Source organism: Podarcis gaigeae (assembly GCF_964106915.1).
Source record: "Podarcis gaigeae genome assembly, chromosome: 17".
NCBI classification, from domain to species: Eukaryota; Metazoa; Chordata; class Lepidosauria; order Squamata; family Lacertidae; genus Podarcis; species Podarcis gaigeae.
Genome location: NC_139694.1, coordinates 29,330,974 through 29,342,158, shown reverse-complemented (window position 1 = coordinate 29,342,158; position 11,185 = coordinate 29,330,974). Strand labels below are relative to the sequence as shown.

Sequence of the window (11,185 nt, the reverse complement as noted above, 5' to 3'; positions counted from 1 at the left end):
CTTTACCTTTCCAACATAGATTGTCACAGTTAGGATATATCTTTGCTAATTTTACAGGAGTCAAATACCATCTGTACATCATTTTCATTATATTTTCCTTTAACACAGTACATGCCTTGAACTTGACCCCTTTCTTCCACAATCTTCCCAATCCTCAAACATTTTATTATGTCCTCATTTCTCACGCCTCCTTTCTCAAAGCTCAGAAGCCAGGGAAAGCCAAAGGTCAGCTGCCCCTCGTCCTCGTAGGCGTTGGTGCGCCACGTCCGTCCCCCGAGGGCGCTGCGCGGGCGCCGCGACCCCTGCCAAGAAGGCGCATCTCCTGCGCGGCTGCAGTCCTCCGGGGCGCACGAGAGCGAGCGAAAGAGCGAGAGCGCGCTTCCCGGGGCTGCCGCCGGGCGTCGCTGCTTGCCAACGCGGAGCTCGACGGAGCGCAGCTTGGGCTGCGCTGGACGGGTCGGGCGCGCTCGTGCGCGCGCGGCTTCTTAGCTGAGGGGAGCGGAGCGGGCTGCTTTGCTTTGCGTGGCCGCGCGAGGCGCCTCCGACGGGGAGCCCGGCCGGCTCGTGGCCGCCAGGCTCGTGCCCGCCAGGCTCGTCCGCCCGCTGCTGCCGCGGGTCTGGCGCGAGGAGGAGCCACGGCCGCCTCGGCTGTGCGCGGGGCAGGAGGCGGCATGGCTGCCCCGGCGGGGTCGGCCTGTCCGACGGCGCCGCGCTTCGCGGTGCAGCTGCGGCTGGTGAGCGAGGAGCAGCTGGCGCAGGGGCCGCTCCTGCTCCGCGCCGGGGCCAAGGCGCTCCGCCTGCAGCTGCAGCCCAGAGACGGAGAAGCCGAGCTGGCCGTGACCGACGGTGAAGTAGCAGCGCGGAGGGGCGCGGAAGGGCGCGCGGGGAGGGAGGGAGGGAAGGAAGGGCTGCAGCAGGGCCAGCCGCGCGGCTCCCTCGCCCCCCGAAGACACCGGCAAGGGCTGCCTGGCGGGTCACGTCCGAAAGGCTCTCAGAGAAATCAAACGCGTGTCTGGTCTTGGGGGGGGAGCCGTTCACACGTTACGCTATTCCCGTGGAATGGAGGAGGATGAGCTGAGCTCGCACCCGCGGAGTTGCGTCTTCCCTCCGGGAAGCTGGGAGGCAGGAGAAGGAAGGGGAGAGCGAAGGAGAGGCAGACTCTCCCCGGAAGCCCTGCTCTGCCATCCCGAATCGGAGAGGGTCCCTCTGTGTTTTGTAACTCCCGGGGACTGAAGGGCAGTCTGCCCATGCTCAGAGATAGCTAGGTGATCTCCGGTGATCTCTTTGCAGTTCTGGCAAATGGTTTAATGTGTTGGAAGCCACCCTGGGTCAGATAGGCAGCATATAAAATAATAATAATAATAATAATAATAATAATAATAATAATAATAATAATAATAATTACTTTATTATCTGACTGAATGGCATGACACAAATGTGCAGGGTTAAAGGAGTCTGTTTGTGGGGCTCCGTCGTGCAGAATGTTCTGGGTTCAAAGCTTAGTGAGTCCTCACTTGGCTTAACCCCTCCTGCAGCAGGATTCCTGCTTGAGTTCTGACATTGAACAGAGAGCTTCTGTCCGAGATGGAGGATTTGCACTTGATTGCTCCTGCATTAAGGAGGCACCTATCTTAACTGCATTTTTAAAAAGGGAACAAATAGAGCAATCACAGCAGCTTGCTCTAAGAGGAGCACCTGCTTTCTATTGTGGTGGAGTCTCCTTCTTTGGAGGTCTTTAAGCAGAGGCTTGACAACCATATGTCAGGAGTGCTCTGATGGTGTTTCCTGCTTGGCAGGGGGTTGGACTCGATGGCCCTTGTGGTCTCTTCCAACTCTATGATTCTATGATTTTTGCCTGCTGCAAAGCGGGAGAGAAGGGCAGGGGAAAGGGCAGGCAGCCCAGCCCAAGGAGACTCCGCTGGGGGCTTTTTCCTGGCCATCATGGCTTGCTAAGGATACCCTGCCTTCTTGACTAGCCAGGAACAGAAGAGAGCAGCTGAATGAGGCCAAAGGTCCACCTAGTTCTGCATTCTGGTCTCACAGTGGCCAGCCAGTTACTCCTGGGAAGTCCATAAGCAAGCTTTGAGCTCAGGTGTGTAGGCCTTGGTGGTGGGTGGGCTGTGGAAGGACCCCCAGGGGGGAGCAGGGGGGAAAGTGCTGTGTTCTAGTCGACTTCTTAGTTTCTTCTGTCCTCTGGAGCAGTGTTTCCCAACCTTGTGCCTCCAGCTGTTTTTGGACTACAATTCCCATCATCCCTTGCCACTGGTCTTGCTAGTCAGGGATGATGGGAGTTGTAGTTCAAAAACATCTGGAGGCACAAGGTTGGGAAACACTGCTCTAGAGAGCTGAGGTTGGTGGAAACACAGAGCAGGACCTTTTTTGTGGCAGCACCCCAGCTGTGAATGCCCTACCAAAGCATTTCCTAGACCAGGCATCCCCAACCTTCGGCCCGCCAGGTGTTTTGGACTACAATTCCCATCATCCCTGACCACTGGTCCTGTTAGCTAGGGATCATGGGAGTTGTAGGCTAAAACATCTGGTTGGGGATGCCTGTCCTAGACTCTCCCCTACTCTTCCAGGCAGCTTTTACTTGTTTTTAATAGGTGGAGGTTTGATTCCATTCCTCTTGGTCTTAATGTATATGTGTGTGTGGTGGTTCATGTTCTTTATTTGGTTTGTTGCTTAATTTTCGTATTAGTGTTTTATTTTTTATTTTCGGCTGCTAGGGCCAAAACGTGGCTTATTTTACGAGTGAATGAAAGCAACACAGTTTAGAAGAAGCTACTGTGCCTTTTTCTTAGTGTGTTTCCTTTGCTCTGGACTTCAGCTGTCTGGCAGTCACTGGCCTGAGAACATTCTGGCACATGGGGAACCTGGGCTTTCTCCGTTGTCTAGAGCACAGGGCTTTTGCATTAAGGTACTATAGTGGGTTAGAGATATTTTGTGGATCTTCTGTTCATCGTGTCCCAAGTGGCGCTTGAGCCTCAGAGCCAAGGAGACAAGTGCAGGGGCTAGAAATGGAGTGGACCCCTGGCAAAGGGGGGGGGGGACCCTCAAGAGGCACACAGGCGGTGGGAGAAACTCAGATCTATAAGCTAGGCACCAAACCGGAATGCCTGGTTGCCGTTTGGGGGGGCAGACGGCTCAAAAGTCGTATTTTTCAGTGCGACTTTTTGCTTCCTGATTTGTGCAGATAAAATATGAGAGTTGGAATTCTACAGGATGTGTTGCTGGGGTGTGAAAACAGTCCAGATCCATGGATCCCCAGGCAGGTGCCTCCAGGCGGGGAAGACATCAGGCCCGTCCTGGCGCCTGGGCTTCTTTGCTTGGTCGTAAGTGGCTGCCAAAGGTGCCAGGTGAGCTTTGCAAACTGGGTACATCCCTTACTGCCTGCTTGTAACTAGGCCTGGGCGATGCATCAATGTCCAGGACCGGTTTGAGACCCAGAGCAGGATGAAGCCTTCAGCTGGTGAGGCATGCCTGCTTTCTCACTGCCCCTGGAGTTGCACAGGAGGTGGAGCTGTGGCAGTTTCACCCCAGAGCCTCACAGGGCCGATGTTCCTTCCTTTTCAACATAGCAATGTATCACTATTGCATGATGTTTAGCTGGTGATATAGTGATACACCGTTATTTAAAAGACTGATATCGCTCAGCCGTATTCATAACTCAGCTCCATTTATGGCTCCTCTTGTCCAGAGTAGATCCCGCTATGCAACAGGGTGAAGCGACCTGATGCAGAGGGCAGAAATCGGATGGGGGAGGGAATCCTTTGGTGGTTAAAGGCAGGTAGGTAAAGGTAAAGGTACCCCTGCCCGTACGGGCCAGTCTTGCCAGACTCTGGGGTTGTGCGCCCATCTCACTTAAGAGGCCAGGGGCCAGCGCTGTCCGGAGACACTTCCGGGTCACGTGGCCAGTGTGACATCGCTGCTCTGGCGAGCCAGAGCCGCACACGGAAACGCCGTTTACCTTCCCGCTGGTAAGCGGTCCCTATTTATCTACTTGCACCTGGAGGTGCTTTCGAACTACTAGGTTGGCAGGCGCTGGGACCGAGCAGCGGGAGCGCACCCCGCCACAGGGATTCGAACCGCCGACCTTTCGATCGGCAAGTCCTAGGTGCTGAGGCTTTAACCCACAGCGCCACCTGCGGCAGGTAGGGCTCCCTAAAAGGCTCTGCAAGACTTTCAAAAAGTTTTGACTCAGGTTGCGGAAAACAAGTTCAGTTCAACTTCATGCCACAACTTGTCTTTCCCTGGGGCCAGCACTATCTTCGACTGCTACTGCTGCTGTGGAAATCTTTTTGACTTCTGAAATGTGCGAGAAATAAAATATGTTCCATTACTAATATCAAGATTGTGCTAAAAATATAGCAGAAATGACAGTAGATACTCAAAAGCATTATTGGGGGAACATTAGAGGCTTAAAATAACCATATTGAGCTATACTTGAGTATACAGCAGGATATAAACATTGCAAATAAACGGAATAATATTTTAAGATGTCAGACATTAAAAGGCAGAATTTCAGCCATGTGTGTTGCATTATCCTTTTAGTTTGAACAAGAAAAATAAGCTGCATGCCCAACACTAGAGCAATTTTTATATGTTGCCAAAGAAGACTGGATTGTTTTCTAAAAAGAATTCTTTTTTTCTTTTTTTAAGTTGATTCCCTACCAGCATCATGATTTGTACAAAACATTTTATTATATAAAAAAAATTAAAATTTCAAAAATGTGGGACAATTTTTGAGAAATGATTGCAGGGGGGATTCACTTTTTAAAAAATCCTCTGTAGCGAAGGGGATAGCAGCCCTGAGCTGTACTGGGGCAAAATGCCTTTGGCCAAGGTGGGCTGTTTTTCTGAAGTGCTTAATGGAGGGCCAAACCTAATTTTGTGATCAATGCAGATGCTCCCTAAGAAGGGGGCTCTTCTCTGTGCTAAGGAAGAAAGCTGAAATGTTTTCTGGATTATTATGTGTGTGTGACTTGGGAAGGTTTTCTTCAAAGGTTCTGGAAATGAACCCCCAAGACCTGCTGATCTAGTCCTTTTCTGCAGAATCTGCCCCTGGGTGGCAGCCAAAGTGTCTCTCCCCGCCTGGCCTGGAGCGGCTTCTCCTGGGATGCTGCTCTGATGCTCAGGAACCGGCTGTGCAGATGCCAAATGCTTTGCCGGCTCTTTCACAGATGATGGAAGCAGTGATCTTACCAGGAAGTGTTTCAGAAAACTTCAGCGCCAGCCTTTCCAAGGCTTTAGGAGAAAACACAGCGGCTGTTTTGTGCTTTTGAGTACTGAATGTGGAGGTGGAGAAAGAGAATTTGTGTCTTGTCTCAGAGGCAAATATTGATCCTGATGCTGGAGCTCTTGGTTTTGCCTGAATTCATAGGAGCCGTGGGATTCTTCACACAGATGAAGTCTGTTTTAAATTGTTTTCGCTGTCAGGTGGATGAGATATTAATTCGTCTCAAGGGAAAGTTGCGTTGACAATAAAAGCCGTGAGGATGAGATTAAACTATCCTTTAGCAACATTACTTTGATCACGTTGTATATCTGTGTGTTCAGGGACACTCTTGGTGCCTGATCTGTGACATTCCTGTGAACGCAGGGCCCTTTACCTTGGGCTGTCCTAGCAGAGCCAATGAAAATAATGGGCATTTCTAGCTGAGGCTCATTCATTTCTCTGGGTCTCCTCTGAGTAGGACTAGCATTGGCTACAAAACCTTGTTTGTAGCATCTGTTTTGTAGTGAATGTATCATTATATCCTTTTCTTAACTGCCTGTCTGTTAAGAATCTTCTTTTGATACTTCCCATTTTAATCTCTGTGCATTTCCCATGAAGAAATAAGCAATAAAAATGGAAATAAATACAGAAAACCAGAATAAATGAACCTTAAGGCAAAATGGCAGTGGCTTATGTCTTTTGCTAATATACCTGCCCATATATAAAGTATGGTTGTTGTTTATGAGGATCTGGTGTAATTTATCTGTGCTGCTTTACAATGTGGGTATTAAAATTGTATTTATTGCATTTGAAATATTTCAATAAAATTGTAAATTTCTTAGAGATTTATTTGAAATATGAGGAGGTATCTAAATTACCTAAAGTTGTTACAGTAAGTGCCACACTTTTTAACAACAAAAGAGTTACCAGTACTGCGTACCATTTAGTACCCCTGAAAAGAAGCCCTGATATCATCATCATCATCATCATCATCATCATTATTATTATTTGCCCATCTGACTGGGTTGCCCCAGCCACTCCGGGTGGCTTCCAACAAATTAAACACATTAAGCACCCCTGTTGTCTGCCCCAGACATGGAGGTCCAGCGCCGAGGGCCTTCTGGCGGTTCCCTCCCTGTGAGAAGTGAGGTTACAGGGAACCAGGCAGGGCCTTCTCAGTACTGGGCCTTCTCGGTGGTGGCACCCGCCCTGTGGAATGCCCTCCCACCAGATGTCAAGGAAATAAACAACTATCTGACTTTTAGAAGACATCTGAAGGCAGCCCTGTTTAGGGAAGTTTTCAATGTGTGTTTTATTATGTTTCAATATATGCTGTGAGCTGCCCAGAGTTGCTGGGGAAACCCAGCCAGAAGGGTGAGGTATAAACAATAAAATTATTATTATTATTATTATTATTATTAAGAACAAAACTGTCATTAAACAGAATGGAAATTATTATTTTGGAAATAGTATTTTGAGTTGTAATGTTCAGCCTCATCACTGATTGCCAACTTAAAACGATTCAGCCAGCACATTAAAAGGTATATTTCAATGCAAAAAATTGAAATAATACTATGTGTTAAGCTGATGTGCTGGAATAAATTCATATATATATATATATATATATATATATATATATATATATATATATATAAAATTTTTAATTAAAGTTTTTACATTACAAAATAGAAAAAGAAAAAAAGAAAAAAATACAAAATAAGAATTATTAAAAACAATCAGTCTTCTCATCATATTATTTTTCATTTACTTGTTTCTCGGACCTCCTCATACCTCCCTTTTTTGTATTCCAATTCTATATATTAGCTCAGCAATTTCTTTCCCTCTTTATTCTACTCTTTATTCTACCCAAATCTTTAATCTTAAATTGTTTAAATTTAATCTTAAATTGTTACAACCTTGACTTTTTACTTATAGAAACCCATTTTTTCATATTCTTTTAAACCAGTACAGCTAGAAACCACTTAATTTCAATCCAACATTATTCTAAGATTCATTAATTTTACAGTGTCTCTGTAGATAGTCTTTAAATTTCTTCTTTAAATTCCTTTATGGGCTAACATTCTTCATGTGAGTATTGTACCAACCCATCATATGATTTATTCAAGCATGTGGCTGGTAATAGATGTCTTTCTGCCTACATATGGTTCTGCCCCTCACTCCCAGTGCAGCAAACACATGGAAATTATGTCAGATGCTGTTTGTTTGTTTTCTACACAGTTTAAAACACTTTAAAACTGTTTGGAGAATGGGGGGGGGGGTGCTAAATTTGTGATGGATACAAAGACCAGCCAATGCACACTATGCAAAAATGGTTTGTGGTGAAGCACGTAAGAAAAAGCAAGCTTCTGATCTCAGTTGTACGTGGTCTCTGCACAGTGAGCTCATGGCTGATGCTATGTTCACAGACTCTGTGTGTGCAAGAGCGGTTATGATTTGCTCATTCGGCATTCAGTTCTCTTATTTATCTCAAGAAATTTTATATAGGTATAGCAAACAGATCTCCAAGCAATTTACAATTCATTTCAGTAGCAGTAAAAATGCAAACAACATTCAGTAAAATTATCTTTAAAAGTGGATAAAAACAAGATTAAAACCATAGCGTTATATCACAAAAGGAAAGGAAAGCTCATGCCCAGAAAAGCGTAGGTAAACATAAGTTTTTAAAGGTCATGCCTGTCTCACCTCCTGAATTACCCAGAGTGTGTGTGTGGGGGGGGGCTGTTGGCAAGGTGGTTTGTCACCATCTGTACACAGATGTCCGTATTTATGATTAGATGGTTAGTTTTCCAGGCTAAACATGTGAAAGTGTTTTATCTTCATTGTATAGTATAGTCGAAAACTATTATTTGCATGTCTCACACAGGACATGTTCACATGCAACATTTTCATCCTCCGCCAATGACTTTCCAAATCATTCTGCTCATTCTCTCTTTTTTTTAAAAAAAAAAATATTAGGAATTTCAAAAAAACATTTTATCAAAAAACATATCCTTAATTCCCTCCCCCTATTTCCCCCCTCTCCATAAAGTAACCCCCCCCCCCCGACTTCCCTCAGCTCCTCTCTCTGGTTTATCAACACATGTTATTCTCTGCATGTTACAAAATTGTATAGATCCTTAATTTATCTGACTGGCTATTATCACTAAAAAGTTTGTGAGTGTTTATTCAAAACCTGCCAAGGAGTTCAGTTTGTTTTGTTGTTTCTTTAGGTACTTTGTAAAGGGTTCCCATTCTTCCTTAAAATGACAGTTGTCCTTATCACGTAGTTTATATGTCAGTTTCGCCAATTCCGCATAGTCCATCAGTTTCTCTTTGGTCAGGACTTCTTCATTCTTCCATCCCTGTGCTATTAAGACTCTTGCCGCCATTGTCACACACATGAAAATGTTTTCACTTTCCTTCGCAGGTCTTTTCCTACAATCCCTAACAGAAAGGCTTCAGGGTTTTTTTTAACAAATGTTAATTGGAACATTTTCTTCAGTTCATCCCAATTCATCCCAATTCTTCAATATCATTTCCCAGAATTTTTTAATTTTACAGCAATCCCACCACATATGATAAAAGGTCCCTCCTTTTTCCATACATTTCCAACATATATTTGAAGCAGTTTTGTACATTCTTCCTATTTGCACTGATGTTATGTATCATCTGTACATCATTTTCATATAATTTTCTTTCAAAAGAGAGCAATCTGTAAGTTTCAAGTCAGTTTTCCACATTCTTTCCCAGTCTTCAACATTCTGCTCATTCTCTCTTGATCCCTTGGCAGGGCTGTTCTTCAGGATGCTCTGGAATAATGGTGGGAGTCGCTTTCCTCCCATCCGTGTAAAATATACTTTGTATCCACCAATTAACAGACTTTTCATTTGGGGACAGGATGCAATTAATAACCGTGGGTGCCACGCTCAGTTTACTGTTAGTTGTTATATTTTTACATGGTGTTGTCTAGGCTGCTCATAATGTGCTGGATTCAAAACATATACCAAGGAAACAATAGTAACCCCCAGTGATACAAAACATTGAAAACAGCTCATTTTGTGCCAGTAGAAAGCCCACAAGGCAGTTACGTGCCTGAGAGGACCAAAAAGTCTCTGTCTGGCAACTGTATCCGTATGGGATTTATGTAGACACCGGTCACACCTTTCAGTGCAATAAAACTAATAAAATGGGAAATCCACAGTAGGAAAATGCAAATGCCAAGAGCTAGGTGATAACATAAGGGATGCGGGTGGCGCTGTGTGTTAAACCACAGAGCCTAGGACTTGCCGATCAGAAGGTCAGCGGTTCGAATCCCTGCGATGGGGTGAGCTCCTGTTGCTCGGTCCCTGCTCCTGCCAATCTAGCAGTTCGAAAGCACGTCAAAATGCAAGTAGATAAATAGGTACCACTCTGGCGGGAAGGTAAACGGTGTTTCCGTGCACTGCTCTGGTTCTCCAGAAGCGGCTTAGTCATGCTGGCCACATGACCCGGAAGCTGTACGCCGGCTCCCTTGGCCAGTAAAGCGAGATGAGCACCGCAACCCCAGAGTTGGTCACGACTGGACCTAATGGTCAGGGGTCCCTTTACCTTTACCTTTAGGTGATAACATAGTAATTGCATCAGCACTTAAACAAGGCTTTAGGAAGTGCCCGAAAGCAGTCCAGGGTGGCTTCTTGCCTGACATCTCCCAGGGCAGAGAAGGCCCTCCCTTCCTTTGTGTGTCACCTGAGGGATGAGTGCAGACTGCAGAGCAACTCAGCGAAAGATCTCTGCAAACTGGCCAGCCTAGGCAAGAAAGTGCCTTCTCTTGGCTACATTTAACCAGGTGTTGTCCGATTAAAGTCAATGAAGCAGCGTCTGCATTACTGAGCTGTGAATCTGTTGCAGTGAAAGAAAATTATAGAGCTATGTGTGGTTGAAAATTTAGTCAGACTTCAGGAAGGATGTAGTTTCCTCTTCTGATGGTATATGAGAATTGTAGGAGAAAATAGATTTTCTTCTTCTTAAAGTACCATAAACTCTTGAAGAGCATAAACGTGCTTTGATATTTAATATCATAATGAAGAGTAAATAAATGTAAGGGTCAACAGATTCCATGTGCTTCTGTCTTTGGAGCACATATTAATGTTGGCTGAGAACCTTATATTTTCAGAAGAAAAAAAATGATGTACAGAAGTAGACAAAATCAGATAAAGGAAGATCACTTTCACATCCTATTGAAGTCTTATATGAAATTTGAATAGCAATACTCTCTTATTTGTGCCGGCTGAGAAGTTAAACAGAGTCCAATGGGCTTCACTCCCAGGTCCTGCAATTCTGTGCACATCTGCCTTGAACATCAGCCCCACATGGCATTCAGTGAGACTTTCCCTAGTAAATTGTATATGCTGGGATAGCAGCCATAAAACTCCTAGTTTGTAGCCAACTAGGTTTTACTCAAGAGCAAGGTAAAGGTAAAGGGACCCCTGACCATTAGGTCCAGTCGTGACCGACTCTTGGGTTGCGGCGCTCATCTCGTTTTATTGGCCGATGGAGCCGGCGTACAGCTTCTGGGTCATGTGGCCAGCATGACTAAGCCGCTTCTGGAGAACCAGAGCAGCGCACGGAAACACTGTTTACCTTTCCGCCGGAGCGGTACCTATTTATCTACTTGCACTTTGACGTGCTTTCGAACTGCTAGGTTGGCAGGAGCAGGGACCGAACAACAGGAGCTCACCCCATCACAGGGATTTGAACTGCCAACCTTCTGATCGGCAAGCCCTAGACTCTGTGGTTTAGACCACAGCGCCACCCACGTCCTTTGTGCCAGGAGTAGCTAACTTTATTTGGTGGCCCTCTGAGGGTCCCATACTAGAAATGGGTGTAGGCAAAATCAAGTGGGGCAACCCACACAGAGACCCACACCTCACAGGGAGCATGCACAAATGGACCCCAACACTGTGTCAACTGAGTCTTTAATTTTTGCTTCAT

The 11,185-nt window shown here is 45.7% G+C and overlaps 1 protein-coding gene across 3 annotated transcripts in view; it reads left to right on the top strand.

Moving 5' to 3' along the window:
• Nucleotides 1-618: 618 nt before the first annotated feature.
• Nucleotides 619-11,185, top strand: part of LOC310834869 (histone-arginine methyltransferase CARM1-like) — a gene marked incomplete at its 3' end in the record, with an annotated part of 59,125 nt that continues 48,558 nt past the window's right edge. Inside the window, exon 1 of one of the 3 annotated variants that reach the window (XM_083719342.1) lies at nucleotides 619-846. In XM_083719342.1, coding sequence (XP_083575468.1) covers nucleotides 672-846 — 175 coding nt within the window. In that variant the 5' untranslated portion in view covers nucleotides 619-671. The remainder of the gene's footprint in view (nucleotides 847-11,185) is intronic. The other 2 variants (XM_083719344.1, XM_083719343.1) reach the window with 2 other exon arrangements.